Source organism: Chionomys nivalis, chromosome 15, assembly GCF_950005125.1.
Source record: "Chionomys nivalis chromosome 15, mChiNiv1.1, whole genome shotgun sequence".
NCBI classification, from domain to species: domain Eukaryota; kingdom Metazoa; phylum Chordata; class Mammalia; order Rodentia; family Cricetidae; genus Chionomys; species Chionomys nivalis.
The window spans coordinates 4,968,805-4,989,772 of record NC_080100.1 but is presented as its reverse complement, the minus strand read 5'-3'; the positions used below and the strand labels follow the sequence as shown (position 1 = coordinate 4,989,772).

The 20,968-nt window shown below is 43.9% G+C and overlaps 1 protein-coding gene across 1 annotated transcript in view; it reads right to left on the bottom strand.

The window, feature by feature from the left end:
• Nucleotides 1-20,968, bottom strand: part of Adcy2 (adenylate cyclase 2) — a 325,945-nt gene that overhangs the window by 68,937 nt on the left and 236,040 nt on the right. Inside the window, exons 6-14 of the mRNA XM_057789671.1 lie at nucleotides 20,642-20,753; nucleotides 18,877-19,004; nucleotides 17,241-17,399; nucleotides 16,239-16,371; nucleotides 14,864-15,040; nucleotides 12,272-12,315; nucleotides 8,163-8,243; nucleotides 6,853-6,922; nucleotides 3,988-4,085 (exon numbers count right to left, since the gene is read on the bottom strand). Of these exons, the coding sequence (XP_057645654.1) occupies nucleotides 3,988-4,085; nucleotides 6,853-6,922; nucleotides 8,163-8,243; nucleotides 12,272-12,315; nucleotides 14,864-15,040; nucleotides 16,239-16,371; nucleotides 17,241-17,399; nucleotides 18,877-19,004; nucleotides 20,642-20,753 (1,002 nt within the window). The remainder of the gene's footprint in view (nucleotides 1-3,987; nucleotides 4,086-6,852; nucleotides 6,923-8,162; nucleotides 8,244-12,271; nucleotides 12,316-14,863; nucleotides 15,041-16,238; nucleotides 16,372-17,240; nucleotides 17,400-18,876; nucleotides 19,005-20,641; nucleotides 20,754-20,968) is intronic.

The following is a 20,968-nucleotide window of genomic DNA, read 5'->3' as shown; positions in this document are numbered from 1 at the left end:
ATCCATATGCAAAATATAGAACTGCATATATCAAAAGTCATATTTTCATGAGAACCCAGTAGACACACATTGAAATTATAAATCTAAGATGGGTATGGAACCAGTCTAAGTGAAGCACAACCATTCAAAGCAGTGGAACCTGAAGGAAAGACTGTGCAGCCAGCAGCTGGAATCAGAAACACCATGTACAGTTAGGAGCTGTGGGCTGGAAGGGACGCAATGGGCATAGAGACAAAAGCAGGCAGCTCAACAAAGACAGGAAAGGCCACACCTGTCACTTAGGTGCATAGGAACAGGTGCCCATCTACACTAAGAAATTAGAAGAGACAAAAGCCCCAGAAGGACCCAGAGAAGGCAGATTTCCTACATGCACAGGATGAGACCACAATGACAGGGAATGGAATGCATTCCCTGTGGACGTCCAAGCTCCAGAATCACGAGAGGAATTAAAGAACTGAGCAATGCTTTAAAAGTTAGGAATATGGGTTCAAATAGTAGCACTTAGCACAAGACAAGAGATGAAAGCACTCGTCATCAAATACAATAAAAATATAAAGTGAACAAAGTATCATTCACATGAAGGAAGACTGCACCAATTAAAAAGATCGTATAGGAAGCACACCTAAGTCCACACAGTGCCCTGAGGAAGGATCCCATCTGCAGCATTTGCAAGTCTGTGCTGTGAACACTGCGGTGGTTGTGACATCACTCTCTGTCCTTTGCTGTGGCTTTGAAACAGTTCAAAGTAAACACAATTTAATAGAAAGAGACAGGGCTACTACAAAAAAACAGTGAAGGAAGAAAGGCAATACAGCATGATTCCCGAGGGAGGCAGGGGCCAGAGTCTGGGCTGCAGGAGCCTTCCTCCTGGCTTGCATCTGCCAACAGCAGTAGGAAAGGTGGCCTGTGCGGACTCCACAGGGCTCATGCTCAATGGTTAAATATGGGATGAGGGAATGGGCTTTTCTTGGGCGCATCAATATGTAGCAGACTAAGAGAGAAGAAAATCAAAACCAACACTGCAATATGACAAGGTGATGTAAATTTTGAAATTTTAAGAATTCTTATTTGCAATGCCTTTCTTAAAACTAAGAACTATGAAGTGCTTTTTTTTTTCTTCCTGCTCAGTCTTTGTCTTCTTTAGGGATATTTTAAAAACAGACATTCACGTTTTCAGTTCCTTCCAGAGGATGACAGCCCCTGCGTCACTTAGGATGTGGGCTAACACAGAGGCTCACGCAATGGACAGATGCAGGAAATGAACGTAGGTACTCAGTAGTAGCAGTGAGGGCGCAGCTCCCTGGGTGATCGTGATTCACCAGCGTGCCTCTGCTCTCCGGCAGTCTGCGTCGGGGACGAACATTTCCCTCATGTACCAGCTGCTGCAGGCCTGGTACTGGAAAGGAATTTAATTTATTGGCATATCTGAACGGAAGGCTGGTCAGCTGACAGTGGGAAATTTCACCGAGGATTTTTTTTTTTTTAAGCAGAGAAGGGTGCCTTTGGCTCATGTCTGATGATGTTAATTTGTGGGAAAAGAGGAAATCTGGTGGGAACCCCTCCAACACTGGGGAGATAGCTGAGGAACTGTACACATGAATAATGCCTTGCCTTGCTATTTCTCCTATAAATGCCATTGTGTTGGCTCAGCGCCCAGGACAAAAGCCTTTGCAGTATAGAAGGGAAGACAGCATTTGATTCTAATTGCTAAGCCTCTTCGTCTGAAAAAACCGCCACTCAATCTCAGCAGTCCAGCTGCCCACAAGTCCTAGCTGCACTTCACAGGATAAACTGCAGCACACCGCTGAATCTTGGTAGATTGAAAATGGTTTTTTTTTGGCTCCTACAAAATAGGCAGTGACAAGAGAAAAACCTATCTCAGAAAATCTCCTCTATATCCGTTTATTAGAAGAATGATGAGTTTCTCAAAACTTGATTGACAGTACAAAGCGAGAGTCATCGTCTTGGAAGACAGCCATGATAAGAAAGTGTGGGAGAGAGTGTCCTTTAGGAACCAGGATGGTGAAAGCGGCAGATAGAAACTGGATGGGCAGCTCAGGGCAGAGACCCCACAAGCAGGAGGGAGATCTGGACCCTCAGCAACTCTCCCTTGGCTCCGTGTGGGGATGTGACCAGTCCAGACACTGCCCCTGTCTGCTGAACAGCTCTGGAATGACCCCTAGTTTTCACAGTGGACATGGACTGTATCTAGTCCCCCTCCCCCATTTCAGCACTGCTCCTAAATGATGCTACCTCTTTAGATAGAGGACTTCTAAAGAAACCTTTATTGGTGTTCTGTTGGTGCTCATTAGGGATGGCCATTTCCCTTCCAAGAGACTGGAATCTGTTCCTCTTTGTGGATGGAGACCTAACATTTTAAGCTACCAACATCACAAGCGTTCATCCAGCTGGGCCTGTCAATCACCCAACTAGCTGTGCTAAAGAAATTGGAGGAGTGATGGTCTGCCCTTCATCTAACTAACTGTACTGAAGAGATGGGCAAATAATATATTTTCCTTCTCAGAAGCTCAGCCCTCAGTACAGCCAGGCACTCAGAGAGCTCTGGGTTAAGTAAGCCTGATTTTCTGAATTACTCAAGAAAGTTGTTCCTTTCTCCATCTCTCCCTTTCAGACACTAGCCAAAGCCCAGGCACTTAGGGCATCCTCAGTCTTCCACTGAAGTACCATCCCCCAACTGTCTGCCCCTCAAATGGCTTACAAATGGCACAGATTTCTCTCTTTTTCTTTTCCAGCACTTTCCTCTACGAATTCTCCAAGAGTTAATGCTTACCTGTTTTCCTTTTCTCTCTCAAACTCTAATAAACTTGGCTGCAAGTTTTCTTCTGAATCTGCTCTTAAATTCTTTCATTAACGAGACTAGTAACTCTGAGATGAGCCACCAGTTTCCCTAGTTACAATAGGATGCTTTCTTGTGAGCGGGTGGAGCCTGAATGGACCCATCTGAAAGTGTGGGCCAGATTCCCCGCTTGGCTCAGATGCGCCGTTCTGTGTCTCCTTCTCTCTTATGACCACCTGTACCCCGATGTATAACAGAGGGCAGATTTAAGACAAAAGAGGGGTGCACAACTCACAGAATGTACAAAACAGTGGAGGAGTAGACAGGCCAGGAGCAGGTGTTGCCCTTTTATCTGGTAACGACACTGTGTGTGCACACATATGCACAGGCACATGCGCGCTCTTTTGTGTATGTGTGCTGTGGATGCCAGAAGTCGTCACCAGGTACCATCCCTTTCTGCTTTCCACATTATCATTCTGAGACAGAGTCTCTATTGAACCTGAAGCTTGTCACTGTGGCTAGAATAGCTGACTAAAAGATCCTAAGATTCACCTGTCTCTGATCCCCACAAGCAGTGCTGAGGTTGAAGATCCCAGAATGCACTTGTCTGGGATCACTCCCAGTCAGTGCAGGGGCTGCAGGACATGCTACCAGAGTGAGATTTAACGTGGGTGTTTGGGCTCCAAAGTCAGTTCCGCATGCTTGCTCAGTAAGCCCTTTCACATCAAGCCATCTCTTCAGACCCAACAGTGGCATAAAACATTAGAAATGACACCGATTGGTCTGGGGATTGGGCATATTGGTAGAGCACTCAATGCACATGCTTGCTTGCGGCTCTGGGCTTGGTCCCCGGTATTGCAAGAAATCGGAACACCTTGCATTTGAGCTCTTTGTATGTAAACTACATTAGCCTAAATTTTCTAGACTGGGCATCACAATCATACCAAGATCAAGGAATAAAGGTCAAATGTATTTATAAAAAATTCTATAATGAAAGTTAGAATAGAACAGCCATATTGAAAACCCAGTATTATTATCACAACACTGTAGTCACCTTGCCATTGCTGTGATATGGCTAACGGCCCCTCTGTTTGTAAACTAACATTCTTACATATCCTGTAAATAAACCCATGCTCCAATGGAGAGGCGCACCAGCTGGGAATCCCAAGGGGGTGGGCTAACGGACTTACTTTGGCAGCACAAGAATCTGGACAAGGAAGATGCAGAGAAAGATGAGGCAGGCACAAGTCACGTAGTACTTGAACGCCGGCAGTGCAGTGGCTCGGTACTGGGGAGGAAAGGGACACTGTGAGAAATGGTTGATGGGTATTGCGGAGAAGAGCTGCACACAGCAGAGCTGCACACAGCAGAGCTGCACACAGCAGCTTCACTGTATCTGGGACGGGGGAGGCAAAAACAAGCTATGGCTGCCATCTCAGGCAGTCGGCGGCCTCCATCCAGGTGAACGTTGAGAGGCTTACACAGGCTGCAGTGTATGAGTGCACATGCTGGAAACCCACTTGTCAGGCCAGGAAGGAAGGAAGCACCCCAGCGCAGCTCAGTGGATCATGCCTGCGCCGTCTCCCTACCCTAGCATTCTGTGGGGGAAAGGGAATGACTTTCCAAGTAGTAACGCTTTTAAACAGCACCAAGAAAATGGCGGACACACGCAATGCTTGCATGTCAGCATCTTTCTTCATTGCTTACCTCAAGGCTACTTAAAGTGCTGGATGAAGAGAGAAGAAGGTGTGTGGGATGGTTCTGAGGATGGCCTAGGGAGCTTCCTTTCTCTTGTCCAGCGCCATCAGTAGGGGCCCTGTCTACCGTGCAGGACGACAGACTGGCGATACTAGCCGCTCCAGGATTGCTCCCGGTTGACTTAGGAACACAAAGCCAGACACCACTGAATCCGCAATGATGGTGGTGGGTGGCTGTGACAGTGTCTGTTCCTAATTTACAACTCTGAGTGCTTTAGGTCCTAAGTGTTCAACCCTGATGACAGACCCACCGTGAGGCAGAAACCACTTCTGTCCCTGTTTCTGCTTGAAGGAACTGCAGACCAGAGTTCATATTAATATTGATGAATGATGTTAAGGGACTCATTTAGTAAGAAGCCCTAGGACCTACGTCAGGAAGACTGAAGGCAGCCCTCCACATAGGAAGCTACGCTGCTTTCCCAAACTGAGTTCATAACAAAACTAAGGGAGACAAAGTTTTGTGAATCGGCGCCGTGACTTCTTACAAATACCCCAAGGTTCTGTTATCTATACGGGTCTAGTCTGTTTCCCAAGTTCGGAAGAAATGGATGTAGTCCTTGGGTTTGAGTCATTCAGGTTTTGGTTGAAAGACGTATCTCCCCTAGGTCTCTTGCCGATTATTTGTCCATACATCTTGTTGTATTCTCTCCCCTTTTCCAAGAACTAAGAGATTGAAAAGGGCGCTAAAATCCCAGTGTTCTCCAAAGTTTGCCTTCGCATTGGCATCTGCAGATGTGTACGCATGGGGTGTGTGCACAATTACTCAAAAGCTGCATTCTTAATGACGACTGCCTTCTCCTTATTAGAATGCCTTTCCTATTGAATTTGGTGACTTAATAGCCAGGACGATTTGCATGCTGATGAAGGCGCCATATTAGCATAATTGCCGGAATGTGATTAAATCCCGTACATTATATTCTTCTTTATCTTTGAACGTCTTCAGGGCTTTGTGTAGAGATGGGATTGCTGTTTGGTGTTAACCAAGGGATTCTAGCAGGAAGGGACAGTGCCGACAGTTAAATAATAAACGGCCTTTAGGATCTGCTAGCGTGACTCAGGGGTTAAGACAGTATAAGTATTAATTGGGCAACAATTTGCAGAGTATGTTACTGATCTTCTTGATGAGGCACACGGGGAAATGCATGTGCCTGTAAAATCCAACTTTCATGGACTTTGAAAAGACTTAATGTTTGACTCTTTCGTTCTGTTTCTATGGAACAATGATGTGAGCCTTCTAGGCAGAGTTTTCATAATAGTCGAGCATGCTGCCAACTTAAGCATTTTGTTCAACCTGAGCTTGGAAGTATGTGGTTGGATGATGGACATGACCTCTGAAGCCTACTCTTTCTTTGGATCAACACAAAACAAGAGGTGAGCAGGGTGCCGGTGTGACCTAACAGAACCACACATCCTTCCTGGGGGTGATTTTTGTAAATCTGTAAAAGCCACACATCTGTTGCTTATCAGAGCCTAAACCAGCTCAATTAAGAGTCATGGTGCCAAAGTATTTAGATGCAGCAAAATTAAAAGTTTGAGTTTTCTAATTTCCTTAACGCAGTAGCTAGATGTAAACTCCAGACTTCTATCAACCTTCAAACAGTTTGTGGAATGATGCTGTCAATTTATTAGGAATGATCCCCCTCTCCCCAGTTAAAGCAATGGTTCTCAACCAGTGGGCCTTGACCCCTTGGAGAGCCGAACATCCCTTTCACGGGGGTCATCTGAGACCATCAGGAAATACTGATATTTACATTACACTTCATAACAGCAGCAAAATTACATCTATGAAGTAGAAATGAAATTAATTTTATGGTTGGGGGGTCACTACAACAGGAGGACTGCATTAAAGGGTTGCGGCATACCCAGAAGGTTGAGTACCACTGTTTTAAAAGTTTTTCTGAGAAAATTTCACACTCAGAACAGTCAAACATTAGTGATTACATTCCCTGTTCCTTCTGAATTTCAGCCATGCATCATTTACTACCAGATGTGCAAAACTACCAGAGGGCCAGAGAAAGAATTTGGCAAAAAGAAAGGTGTGAGTGTCTGGGAGTAGTAGAGCCAGGTGGTCCTGACCCAGGTCGAGGTGGTGCAGAAATCAGAATGCCTTAGGTATAGGTCTGAAATCATTGGTCTGAAACCATCAAAGAACAAATTCAATAAAAGTTTCAAAGACAGGTATTAGTAAAGTATTTAATTGAAAACTATATAAAAAATATCCACCCAGTTTGATGAATGAAATCAAAACTACTATTTCAGAAAGGAAGTCATATAGTTTTAAGAGAAAACATGGCTTACTTCTTTCTCTATGTTTTTGTTATAGAAAAGCAGGGAGACCCTCTGAATGTCTTCAGACTTGAGCCACTGCCTGGGAACGAGAAAGACAGAAAACATCAAACATCCAACCAAGCATCTGGAGATACTCACAAAAAATAACATACCAGCATTGTTCTTTCTTGGACGTAAATCCTCCCAAACTGAGTATTATTTTGGTGTAAAATGCCAATGACTAGTTCAGATACTATAAATGGCTAAAAATGTAGCCAGATCAATAAAAGTAACATGCATAGTCACACAAGGCCCTTCTGGGAAAAAGTCATATATTATAATCGTCATACTAAATTCAAACTAAAGTTAGCCAAATTAAACAGCTAAAAGAGAATCCATCCGAGGAGAAGCCCATGCCCACGCTTCATTCACATTCACCCCAAATCCTTTATTATCATCTTTCTCATCTCAAAAGAATAAAAACCATGAACTTTTCAAGAGAAATGCTAAAAATAAAGATTTATGTGGAAGAATTGCTGTCATCTGTTGAGTTAAGGGTCCTTTGGGCATATTCCTAGGAATGGCATAATCGGATCATATATGGACATATATTTAGTTTATTTTGTCAGCAACCTCCACAGTGATTTCCATAGTGACTGGATTCATTAGAATAGAAATTTGTTTATGGGGATCAAGGGAGAAGAGGCTGAGGAAGGTGAGTCTCCATGGCACAGGTGAGTCCCCATGACACAGGTGAGTCCCCCATGAATCAGGTAGTGTTCTCTGTAACATAGATGAGGGCCTGTGTCATAGCTGACTTTACATGACACAGCAAAGTCCTCTGTGGCACAGGTGGGTTCATTTATGACATAGATGAGTTTCACAACAAATCTAAGTTTCTCCATAATTACTAACTTTAAAATATGTAACAACAAATAAATACAGGCCATGAATTTGAGAGAGTGAGCAAGAGGATACATGGGAAGAACTGGAGGGAGGTGAGGGAAGAGAGGAGATCATGTAATTTAAAAAATAAAAAATAAAAGCCAAGTATACGAACTGACACAGATCTTTCTCTGTGTGACTCCTCGCCATGTTGTTTGTTGCTAAGTAACTGGGTGGCTATTTTTTAGGCAGAACTTATTTTTTTTATAGCATGACAGAAATCCTATTAACAGAACCTACTACGAAGGGCACTGGGGGAAATTGATGAACCATTTGAGACATTCGGGTTTGCTATTGTAAGGATGGCAGTGTTGGGCTGAAGATGCTTGGAAAATATTCCGTTGCATTAAAACATTAGACTTTGGAATAAGCCGATTGAGAATAAAAACACTCACTTTTGCGCGTTGATCCCATCAATGGCTTGGATCATCCTTTCATTTAGTTCTTCTTCAAACCTCTTTTTCTGTGACTTAGTTCTATACGAAAAGGAAACATTGCGAGTGAGAATGCTAGTGTGAAGGTAGATATCACGCTGGTGTTCATGGTAACAAAGCATATACTCACCTGTGGACTGAATACATTGACCACAATGCTTATGGTGGGAAGCACATCGACTTACTCTTCTGTGACACTCACTGGACGGTCAAATCACCACCAAGAGTACGTGGTGTTTAATACAAAAAGATCTTCCTTCCCTAAGTGATGTCCTAACTCTCCACTTACAGCCCAGTTGGATTAAATCACACTGGCTATAGAAATAACCCTAGAGAAATGTGATTATGTTAGTCATTCCTGTATTTGAAGTTTCTCGGCCAGTTTCCAAGAATTTGCAAAGCTAGTCTTTGTTTAGACATTTCAAAGATTCACTTCATACAATATATTTAGTATAACTGTTGTGCTTAAAGTAAGTATTCTGTGGTTGGCAAAAGTCACACCCACAGAGAGCCTGCTTCTGTTTGTGGACTTAAAGATTACCACACTTGTCTTGGGGAAGGTGACCTTAAGCCAAAAAAAGATAGTTCCTAAGTGAACTATGCCAACTAACAGTGCCCTCCCTACTCTGAGAGGCAGGTAATTCATATGAGAATGGCATAAAGGAGATGGTGAGGTTGGCATCTATTTTAAAAGTTAAATATCCACTGGAAAGATTAAAAGCATAGGTTGGCCCTTGCTTGCCAGTTTAAATGAGGTCATGCCTGTCTTCAGACACATGCATCAAGATGGTTCAGTACTAAATGGGTAGATCTAATCTGGAACAACACTGGCACTTTTCTGAGGTCCTATCTGCCCATATATATAGATAAGAACACTAACAAATATGGCATGTCACACTTATCATTTATCTGTAATTAAATCTCAAAGAACCATCAGTGAGACACAGTGATGTGTATATTCTCACACTCTAGATTTTGACTTTGTGTCTCTCTCTGCCACTCTCTAAAAGGTCAAGTGCAGATTTCATTCTAAAAAAAAGTCATGAAGTGATCCAACTATACACATCAAACCAATTCAATTATGAGGTTTAATCTTACCAACTTCAAATCCATTTGTAGAAGGCAGATTGGTTTTGGTCCTATTTTATTTAGGTTTGGTACTGGGATCTCACAGTGCCTTATGGAGAATCATCCTGTGTTCTACCACCAAGTTTCACCTCCATCCGTTTTGCATAATTTTTTTTAAAGTAAAGGTCTTTAGCAATCACCTGGTGTGGACATGCACCCTCACTGACAGGCTCCCAGTGATGTACTTAGACCCTCTTTTAAATTTTCAAATTCCATGATGAGGCTGGAGTTTCTGGACTTTACTTCAGTGGTTTTTTTTTTCACAGTCTGGCCAAGTCTAAGGAAATTGCACTGTTAACTTGGGGCTCACAGGCAAATGTACCTATTTCCTGAGCGGTTGAGCTAAGGTGTTGGCTCTGTTAATCTGCTCAGGGTTAGTGAAAAATGCCTGTGCAGGGTTCACCATGTTAAATGCAATGCGAAGCAGTCACCAAGTACAGGTTCTGAGGAGTAATTTCAATTGACCATCTGCATAATGATCCTGCTGTAGACACAGATTTCCCATTTGTGTGACCTCCACCATGGAGAGGACAAGGCACCTATACACCTATAACACCTCTACACCTATAACACCTATAATACCTATATACCTATAACACCTATACACCTATAACATCCATACACCTATAACACCTATACACCTATAATACCTATACACTTATAACACCTATAACACCTATACAACTATAACACCAATACACCTATAACACCAATACATCTATAACACCTGTATACCTATAACACCTGTACACCTATAACACCTGTACACCTATAACACCTGTACACCTATAACACCTGTACACCTATAACACCTACACACCTATAACACCTATACACCCATAACACCTGTACACCTATAACACCTACACACCTATAACACCTATACACCTATAACACCTGTACACCTATAACACCTACACACCCATAACACCTATACACCTATAACACCTATAACACCTGTACACCTATAACACCTATACACCTATAACACCTGTACACCTATAACACCTGTACACCTATAATACCTATACACCTATACACCTTGGTGGTTTCACTCACCAACACCTATTGATTGACTTTGTCCCCTTGGTTCAGCAGTTCTGGTTTCTCGTCATTTCGTTGGCCCCTGACACTGAGCTCAGTTTCCCCACCGCTCTGTGCTCCAATCCCTCTTTCCAATGCGTCAATACTCATCTAGGGATTTTCCTTCTCAGATCTGTCCAATGCACTTCCTTAGCAAACTCACTTACAGAGGCACAGGAGACATCAGGAGAAGTCAGTGCCCTGGTTAGGCAAAAACCTCAGAGAAGTTTGTAGGGGGCCATGTTACAGAGCTCAGATGTGAGAGGAAGCCCTTTGAGTCTGACTCAAAAGCTGTGTTCTCTCCACATGCTTAGAGGCCAGCAAAGGTCAAGAACCACAGACAAACGGGGACAAGTGTACACAGGGACCTTCCTAACCAACCAGGGCTTTGGAGGCATGTCAAGTCCTGGCTTCAGCTCTGGTAGTCATGAGACTCTTGGCATCTTCCCGTTCCCCTGTGTCTCAGGTTCTTTCACTTCATAACAATTATGCAAGAGTATCTGCCCCACGGGAACACAGCTGGTATGAAATTGGATTTTCTCTGGTGTTTGAGATAAAATGGTAGCATGGCCTTCACTAGACACCTCGTTACGCTCATCCCAGAAGTCACCTCCCTGCTCGGTGCTGGGCTCCTATGAAGCATTTCCTACTCTATCTTGTCCATTGAAACTGAGCTCCAATGTGAAGAATACAGAGAGTGAAAGTTTCTCAGGGGGGCTGTTCATACACATGTGAGCACACCACCAGCCTCAGGCAGGTGATGCCTTCTCAAGGTACCTTAGAGACACAGAGGTACCGTATAATCTTCTGAAGATTACTTTAAGTTCACTTTAACGTGGCACAGATTATGAAAAAACATGTTTCAAAAAATCACAAGAGCTTTATCAACTTCAGAACATAAGGAAGAAAGTATTACACTTCAATGCTAAAATTTCAAATTTGCAAGAATACAAATTAGAGTTAGTTGCAATAGTCATATGGAAGGGTTCTGGGAAAACAAACGGGCTTGACAGGTGTGTTTACTTTGCACTTGGACACACTGCATATTCTACAGGGAAATATGTTGAATCCTACATTTTTCTTCCATTTTGTACACGTCAAAGGCAGTCTCTTTGTAGTAAAAGGAAAGTTGCCTTAACTGTTGTGCCAATATTTTACATTGATTATTCCAATATTAGAGTAAAATGGAAGACAGAGGGGTGTGAGGTCAAAAATGTAGTGAGCCCCAGAGGAACGACTTCATGGTTCAGAGCGTGTGTTTCTATTGTAGAGGACCCAGGCTGTGTTCCCAGCCCCCATGCGATAACCATCTGGGGCTCGATCATTCTCTTTTGGTCTCTATGGACACTACATACATGTAGTGCACCTCAATACATGTATCTAAATGCTCACACACATAAAGTTAAACAAAAAGACAGAGATACGATTTTATTGTGGATAGTGGCAGGATGCGTGAGAAAATTCTTAAAGGATTTTTTTCCGTTTTGAGCAGGGTGGGCAGCTTGGGTCACCTTTGGGATTCAGCACATAGATTCTAAGTAGCAATTGAAAAATGTAAAACAATTCAGGTTTTTAAAAACTCTATCTCTATTAGGAAGAGGGATTTCAAGAAAACACTCTATCCCCAGCAAAGAGTTGAGCAGGTGGTGTTTTCCTTCTCTCCCGCGCTCCCTCTCAAGCCTAATAGCAAGACACTAATATTCTTATTTTTAGAAGCTGGCAGTAATTTGATAGGGTTCTTTATAGGAGCTGCTCTTTTGGAAGATATCTTTGAAATAGCTCTAATTGACGATAATTACTCTCAGATAAATAACTAGCAATATGCCTTTAGAAATTAAACTGTCAATGACAAGCCCTACCTTAAGGTGCGATTTTGAAAATTATGTTGACCCATTGGCACATCCTGCAATTAAAAACAAAGAAACTCAATTAGTGTCAAAAGCATCTCTCAGGAAGAAGGAGGCGATGATCCTGAGATGGGACGCGTTTCTTCTTTTATCGTGGTGAGTATGGTTTAAGTAACTACGTGATAATCCATATGAGGAAGAGGGCTTATCATAAACACTTAAAATGTTGGTGTAATGCACAAACATTGGACATTGGGGTGCTGGGAGTAACAGCATGATCTTGCTTTTTAAAAGTTTGCAATCTTGAAACGTTTAGATTTCAGTTTAAATGGTGGTCCCCAGAAGCCCTCAAAAGAGTTGTTGTAAGCTTGCAGTCACCTGGAAATATCACACAAATAATAGATAGTCTTTAAAACACAAGAGGAGCTCCAAACATTCACTGTCCATCCAAGGACTGACCACTTAACCAGGTTGTAAGAAATGGCACCACGGGTTCAATGTGTGGACTCAAGGGACAATGGACAGATGGAACAAATATCACATGACCAATTGGAAGTTCCAGAAAGAGTGGAAGGGAGACACGGGTTAGGGCTGGCAGGTAGATATCACACTGCGTAATAGTAGCAAGAGTTCAAAATCCAAAAGACCACAGGGACACTGTGGAATTAACGTAAAAGCTGGAACAGTAAATTCAAACTTGGCTTCACGCTTCTTGTGACTGGGAACATTGATATGAATTGGCAACTGGACACAGGAGTCGGGGATGCCTGTTCTAAGTGCCCTAAGGGACTGGATGCTGCAGGCCTTCCACAATGGACCCCTCTCCTGATGATGTCACCCTGACGTCAGCTCCCAACGCCACCTGCAGTCTCCAGTTCCGACAGCTTCAGACTTGCACAACCGCCCATGGTCTTCCTTGTCGGATGGAAGTATGCAGAAGATGCCAACTTGATGGTGGTTACAGAAAGGTCGTAATTTTCCATCTTAAATAACCCGACTTGCCATGCAGCGGTCATCTCAGTGAATCACCATTCTCCAGCTGTGGGATGCGCTGGGGGCGCAGACCCATGCCACCATCACGTCTCCTTTGCTCCCCCTTCCAGGATGGCCGTGAGTGTGCTTCTCACGGTGTCTGCTGCAGTCTCAGCCGGAGAGGACACTGCTCTGCCTTGGGGACTCTGAAGTCCTGCTCTGTCACTCCAAAGCATACATCTTTGTCGCAATCCTCGCTGGTTTAAGACACCCCGAAAGGGTCACGTGAACTCTTCACCCTGTCATCCCACCTTAGACAGCTTCCTTTTGCCATGGTTGATGACTCTCAGTCACACCCGCCTCCCCTCTCTCCCCAGCAGCCGCCACACTCAGTTCCCACCCTAGACAGCTTCCTTTCGCCATGGTTGACGACTCCCAGTCACATCCGCCTCTCCTCCATTCCCAGCAGACACCGCACTCAGTCCTCTGACGGACTTGACCTTGCCCTCCTGCCTGCTCTTCCGGTCTGTTCTGTTCTTTCCCCTGAGACTTTCACGCTCATCTGCCTAGGGCAGACACCATTTACTCCCTGATCCACTTAAGTTTACCTTCCTCACGGGGCTTATTGTACTTGAAGGAACCTTATTCATTTATCTTGCTCCGCTGTGATCTCCCCTGCCCATTAGAAGGGGACTCTAGGGACCTGCCCCACACTCTCCTCTGCTTCTGCTGCTTTACATTGATTTTTAAGTTAGGTGTGGAACAACAGTTAATGACAAAGGAGTCCATGGGTTTGGTAGAGAGCAAGGAGGGATACACGGGAGGGGAATGACGTGATTATAGGATAATCTCAAAAATGAAAGAGACAACGTAAGAACTGTAGAGAAGCTGTAGAAACAGACGCGATTAACCTGTAGGTCCCACCTGCTGGACTTAAGGGTTTGTTGCCAGACTCTGAGGCCTGGGGAAGAGGACAGATGGGAATTCGCCTTCCACCTGACATCTCCACGCTCCTTCTCAGCCAGTGAAAATCATGAAAGACTGCATTTTATCTGAACTGGAAGTGGTTTTAGGACTGAAATAACGGTTGGGACTATGTTAACCATCTAACTGTGTTCACTCTTCCTGCTCCCTCTACATCTATTTTCCATAGTCTTTTCTGCATCTTATTGCGCAAGTCCCCATGGTGAGGACCTTGGTATCTGTGGCTGGAACCAGAACAGGGACGCACAGCGATGGGGCAGGCACCGCTGTTATAACAGTCTGCCCATCTGGAATTGGAGCAGTCCTGGCCATGCCCATGAGCAGCCATCTGCCTTCACATCTACTCCTGTTAAAATGCTCATGGTATTCTACCTCATAAGACAAAAAAAGAACTTGGTTAAAGAGTCTTGTCACAGCCAGTTGTATAAATAATGATATGTTGGGCTATGGAGTCAAAGAGCAAAGTTGCTCTGTGTTGGATTCAAAGGCCCCGTGAACTCAGAGGTCACCATCACTGCAGACAAGCATTTTGGCTGGAGATACCCAATCTTTTGCTGCAGGAGGAGCCCACAGCCCTCCTACCATGCCTATGGCTCTGAGGCAGGCTTACCGTGGCGCTAATCTTCCCGTTCTCTGAGGCAGGCTTACCGTGGTGCTAATCTTCCCGTTCTCTGTGGTCATGCTATCCCTGTGGTGCAGATGTGCGAAGGGCTTGGCTGCTCCCCAGGACTCCAAGTACCGGGTCATGCGGACAGATGCCCTCATCTTGGCTCCATCTAGGGTGTGGCGGGGTCTGAAGAGGTGCTGGGGACTCCGTCGCTCTCCCTTGGGAGGAGAAACAGCATCACGACTGGTACACTCCAACCTTCCCCTCCCTCCTGGTCCAGCTCCAGTTTCACTGGACCAAGTCAATTGCTTTCTCTCTACGTAGCAAAACTCAATCAGTGAAAGTGGTAGGTATATTAGTGGATGATAATTCATGAAGTCAACCAACCCTTCAGCCGAACTTGGATCTGCTCTAGTTTGTTTTGGTGGTTTTATAACTAGGTTTGGCTGCACTGGTCATATTGTTGTGGCCGCATGTACCTATAATTTGTGACTCTTGGCCTGAACATATCTTCCTGTCACTTATCCACTGCTTCCCATTCATAATACTCGTGTTGACCTCTAGGTCAACAGTGAAACTAATTGCAAGTGTGGGCTATAGGGAAGCCATGGCAGACAAATGCCAATGGATCTGATCTTGACTTTGTGAACTTGGGTGACATGGCTTGGATGCCCATATCCCTGCATTCTTCACCATTTACCAGTGGTGTCACCTGGAGACAGTTACACCACTTCCCAGAGCGTAGGGGCCTATGATGGATGATGATACCCATCTGGCAGGAATTTGAGAGAAATGAACAGCGCTGAAAGCCCTGAGTCCCTGGATCTCCTCTAACAGGCGGCATGAACACAAGACGAGACAGACAGTACCTCCCTGCCTGATTATTTCTCAGGTGATGGGCTCTTTTGGCACACAAGGAAGCAGGTCTGTATGTATCTACATTTTCACACAAATGAATTGTGAGATTTACTTGCTAATCCTGAAAAACTTTCTCCCTTTTATTCCACACACTTATCTTACTTCACCTGATGAGATTTTAATGTTTGATGACTTCATTAAGAATCTCTATTTCTTCTTAACTCACAGGTTTCAAGGCTGTGCGCACAGAGAGCCTTTCACAGGTGGCGCTGTGCAACAGGACAGACCTCTATAATAATCCTGACCGGCACCCTTCATCCATCCCATCAGCACATGGAGAGAGACAATACATTTCAACTGTCTTCTGAATAAGCACTGGAATTCATTGTTGCAAAACGTCTTTTATAATCAAGCCATTGATTGCATTTAAAGTGGTTTTGAGGGTGAAGATTTAGCCAGTTCTTAGCTAAAAGCATCACCTGCAATGATGTTTTCACTACCTGCTCCCCAATCACAGAAATAACGAGCTAATTATCTACACTGTAGAGTGGTACTGACCTTGGGGTTGATTACAAAGTAGGTTTTCACCAAGTGCTGCTTTAAATACGGGTCCCTTATTTCACCATCTCCTTCCTCCACTTTGTAAGCCCCGTTCAAGTGCTCCAGGGTGACTGAAGAAATGTGAACGCGTCTGAAATGGAATTTTAAACAGAGATGTAAAGAAAGATTTTCTGTTTGCTTGCGGCTTGGGGAATAATTTCTCTTCTAGTGAAGGAAAACCAGTGTGTCCTCTGAAATACTGACTTCAATGGAAGTTTGTGCTGGACTGGCCATTACTGTAAAGAACAGCACCTAGAGGTCCTAATACACCAACACTTGTAGATCCTCTGTGCTCACAGAAACCTGCACAGCAGGTGTGGCGAACCTCAGCAGAAAATATTGGATGATAATGCATTTTCATGGGAGTATCTGTCAAAATCTGCATCTGGGCTGTGAGCAGAAGTGTCGGCTGTGTGAAAGCGTGGATTTCCTCCTCAGTGTTTCCTCTTGTGTGCCTTGGAATCACGGCCCTCACATGTGGGAGTCACATGGCTGACATTTAACCACAAGTGGATTCTCCGGCTGCTTATGGGACTTAGTCTACTGCTTGTAGATGTAGAAGTTCTAGAGCGATGCCAAGCCTGCGCTGCATCATTCAACGACAGCTCTGATCAACATTTGTAAATCCGCAAACAAAGAAAGGTGTAGAATTTACTATGTGGTATCTGCAATGCTTGGATAAAGGCTTCAGAGGTTTGTAGAATTGGTGTTTGAGTTTGTGTGTGTGTTGCTAAAGAGGAAGCCTAGAGGTTTATTTATTTATATTTTAACATTCTAAGTAAGCCTCTAGCACTTGAACAAGGCCAAGTGATTTTTGCAAGAGGCTACTGGACACAGGTTATGATACCAAACTCAGGCAAGAGTAGCCATCTAAAACTCTGCAAGCCGGTATTACCTGGTTGACCTGACATGTCGAATTGAGCCACCAGCTTGAAGAGAGAAATTCAAGGTTTGTCTTACCCGGGGACTCCTCCAGCTTCCATGTGGTTGGCCAAAGTGACGTCATGAGACCACACATCGTACTGCCACTTCTGGAGACCAATCACACCGCACAGGACGTTCCCAGAATGCACTCCGACACGCATGTTGATGTCAACCCCTGTAGCATCCCTCACTTTCCTAAAGAGGGGAGAAGTGTGTATAGCTCACTAATGTCATTTTATTCCGTTGGTGCACAGAAAATCTCCCTGCATGTTATTATTCAACCTCTCAGACTTTGGGCAATGTACCATAGACCCTCCCATGGCAGAGGACCACCATCTGCTGTTTTGGAGCAAGAGGAAGGGTAGCATCTCCTAAACACTCCAGAAGTGGACCCAAAGCTCCAGGCTCTGCTTGGAGTGGTCAGTAGTGACAAGGCATTTGGGCCACTGTTTTCATGTCCTCAGTTAACATGCATACAGAACTGATCCATGTGCATGAAGTCCCGCTGTGTTCGAACCCAGATGTCTGCATATCACTGTCTTGCAGCATCAGACCCCATTTCAAATACCATTTTCAATTCCTAATGTGCATGCCCCTGATAAACATACTCTGCTGGCAGAGGAACAATATAACTTATTTGGGAGCTTAATAACTTCTGCTCAAATATGGATCTTTAAGAAATAATCATAAGGTTAAATCTTATCAACTGAATATATTCTTTAATTAAAAAGGAAAATAATTTTAAAGGCTTTAATAATATATTATGAAGAGGATTGCAATTAAAAATTGTCTCTGATATTTTATGACTATTGATGACTGTTGACAGAGGCCGGTGAAGAACTCCCCTGATGTGGAGATAGAAGTGTTGGGCAATGTTGGCTTCTATCATTCATTACTTAAGATATTATTACAAAAGAAGTGTCCAGGAAGATGATCTCAGCGCTTGGGTAGAATTCCCCCAGGGGAAACGAGGAAGAGAACAGAGATGGACAGCAGCACATTGCAGAAAACAGATGGTTCCCATCGCTCGTCACAGTAAAGCAAAGCATTAGCATCTCACAATGGCCTGGGGCGTGGCATAATGATGGTACCAGGGCATGCCAAAATTGCCACGAAATGGACTACTGATGTGAAAAAAAAATAAGTGGTTTCCCCAAAGGGTAACCCTTCACTAGACTTCCTGACTCATGCTTCAATAATGGGAATACAAATGCTGCTCCTTTGTGCAAGAGAGAAAGAGAACAAAGAATTCCCAGAATGGATGAGATGCCAAGGCTGTCACCCATTCTTGGGGGGTTAAGAAAGCAAACTGTTTTTATCCCCTCATCCATCATACCTGAGACCAACAGGTAATTTACAATGTGGAGCCCGTGAGAGGAGTTTGTTTGAATCAATGTGGAGCCCGTGAGAGGAGTTTGTTTGAATCACTTCAGAAACCAACAAATTATTAACTCAGTTTCTCTGAAACCAGTGGTTGATAACAATGCCCCTGAGTGCTGGTACTAGCCGTTCTCTGGACTGAGGACTCCTCACGCCAAGAGATCTGTTTCCTCATATTTATCCTTAAGTGTACAGTTAGTGCCCGCGCATGGAAATCAGAAATAGCTGCAGGTGAGAAATACAACTCCAAACCGTTCTGCACAAGAGCAGTGCTTCCGAGGGATGCACTTACTTTATGGCTTCGCACATATCCAGTCCCATTTTCACACAGTTCTTGGCATGGTTGGGGAGAGATATAGGGAGTCCGGAAACACAGTAATAGCAGTCTCCTAAAATTTTAATTCTCATGCATTCGTTCTCCTGGAAGAAGAAAGCGGAAGACCTCATTTGCACGGTGCTCTCACAATGATTCGCATTTGCTGAACGGCACCTGTTGCCGGCCCTGCTGACTCAGCTCCCGAGGTCATTTCGGCATGTGTCTCTTCCTGACTAATAGCTCATAAACTAGGACATACTTTCATGCTTATTTATAGCACTATGATGACGTATTTAGTAATTCCAGTGCAGTGTCATAAACAAGAGAAAAGCAAATTACTCATTAGTCAGGCTTCTTGCACACTTCTTAACCGGCTAGTGTACGTCTGCAGAATGTTGGTGCTTCACAGCAGTGCTTGGCTGTGACCTTAAGCTGCTCGGCTTAAGTGACTTGCTTTACCCAGTATTCATTCAATGGGCTGGGCAGGCTGCTTGTTCACGGTGCTCCATTTATGTCATTTACATACGTCATGATCTATCATCTAGAATGGATCCTGTCTTTGACCACATCAGCTGGACTGGACTCAGAAGAAGCCCAGACATTCCGAGAGGAGGTCACACTGTATCCACCTACTCTGGGGAATAGTGTGCCGTTCCAGATTCTTTTGTAGACACACTTCCTGTTGCCTGTATCTATCACATGCAATGGAATCACTGCACATATAACTAGTTACAATGAAATCACACTTGAAGACTAGGCTTTATTCCAGCATGACTGATCCCTATGGGACAGGGAGATGTGAGTTCTAAGAGGTTCACACAGCATAGAGATGATCATGTGGACATGAGGGATGCTGCTTCCGGTCACGTTCTTCTACCTAACCTCACCAGGCAACGCAATAAAAATGGGAGAATTCAAGTCATTAAGTTTCACCCTTTCTTTTTTTCTTTAAATGTTAACTTACAAAACTCAACATTTTCCTTTGAAAAGGAGTGAGGCAGAGCTATTCTCTCACTGAAATGTTAACCTCCTTTCCCAGTGGGAGCTGATGCACATGATAACGTAGCATACTCGGGGAGACAGGCCACAGAGGACCATGCCCTCGTCTGTAGACATTGTTGGCAGTTGTTTAAAAATGACCGACCCACGCAGAGCAACTCTTGTGCATATAAGTAACGAATACTAGTAGGTATAATGAAGGGTGTTGGGAAACCATTCAGAGACAAAATCAGGCTAAAAAGAAACATGTAATGAAAAGCAAAGAGCTGGAAAAAAAGGAAATGTTTTTCCACCCACATTTCACCAGCTCGAGGTTAGGTTTTTGTGAAATTTTCCATGTACACACTCACAGCACGACTGTGAACTGACGTGTCTGTTTAAGTGGCACAGAGGCTACAAGATGAAAGTGAGGCAACAGTGATTAAAGGGCTCGTACACAAGGCACACCACATACCTTAGGGTTTTCCAGAATCTTACGTAACTCTGTGAAGAGAGAATGATTAAACCTTCACGTGGAAATGCCTCCCTAACATCCCAAGGGGCACAGGGTTGCCAAGAGAGTCTCACTATTTTGAGTGTAGAATTGTATGTAAGCAGACCGCTAAAAATAGATGAAAACACAGAGAACTTGCATGCCAGGGCATCCTCCTGGATATGGCAAGTAAAACCAACAGGTTTTGCAAACGTTCTCGAAGGAGAGAAAATGCGCCCGGATGTTATATGTCTTCGCTGTGAAACCCACCTTTGCAATTTGGTCAAATTTCCCGAAGAGCTCATTCAGCATGTGGACCAGTTCCCCAGGGGAGCAGTCACTTGCAAGTCGGGTGAACCCAACGATGTCAGCGTATAAGATGCTGTGGGAACAGGTGGGGAAGAGAACTTAAAAGTCTATATTACATTGTAAAGATGAGTCATGGCAATTTCCTATTAGAACAGTGTAAATATTTTGTACTTAGTAGTTTCATGAGAAATATGCTATTTCCTGGACAGGAAATGCATAAACCTTGAAATACATCACCATTTAAATATTTTTCTAGTGCTGCATTTAAAAATTATTTTTAATTTATTT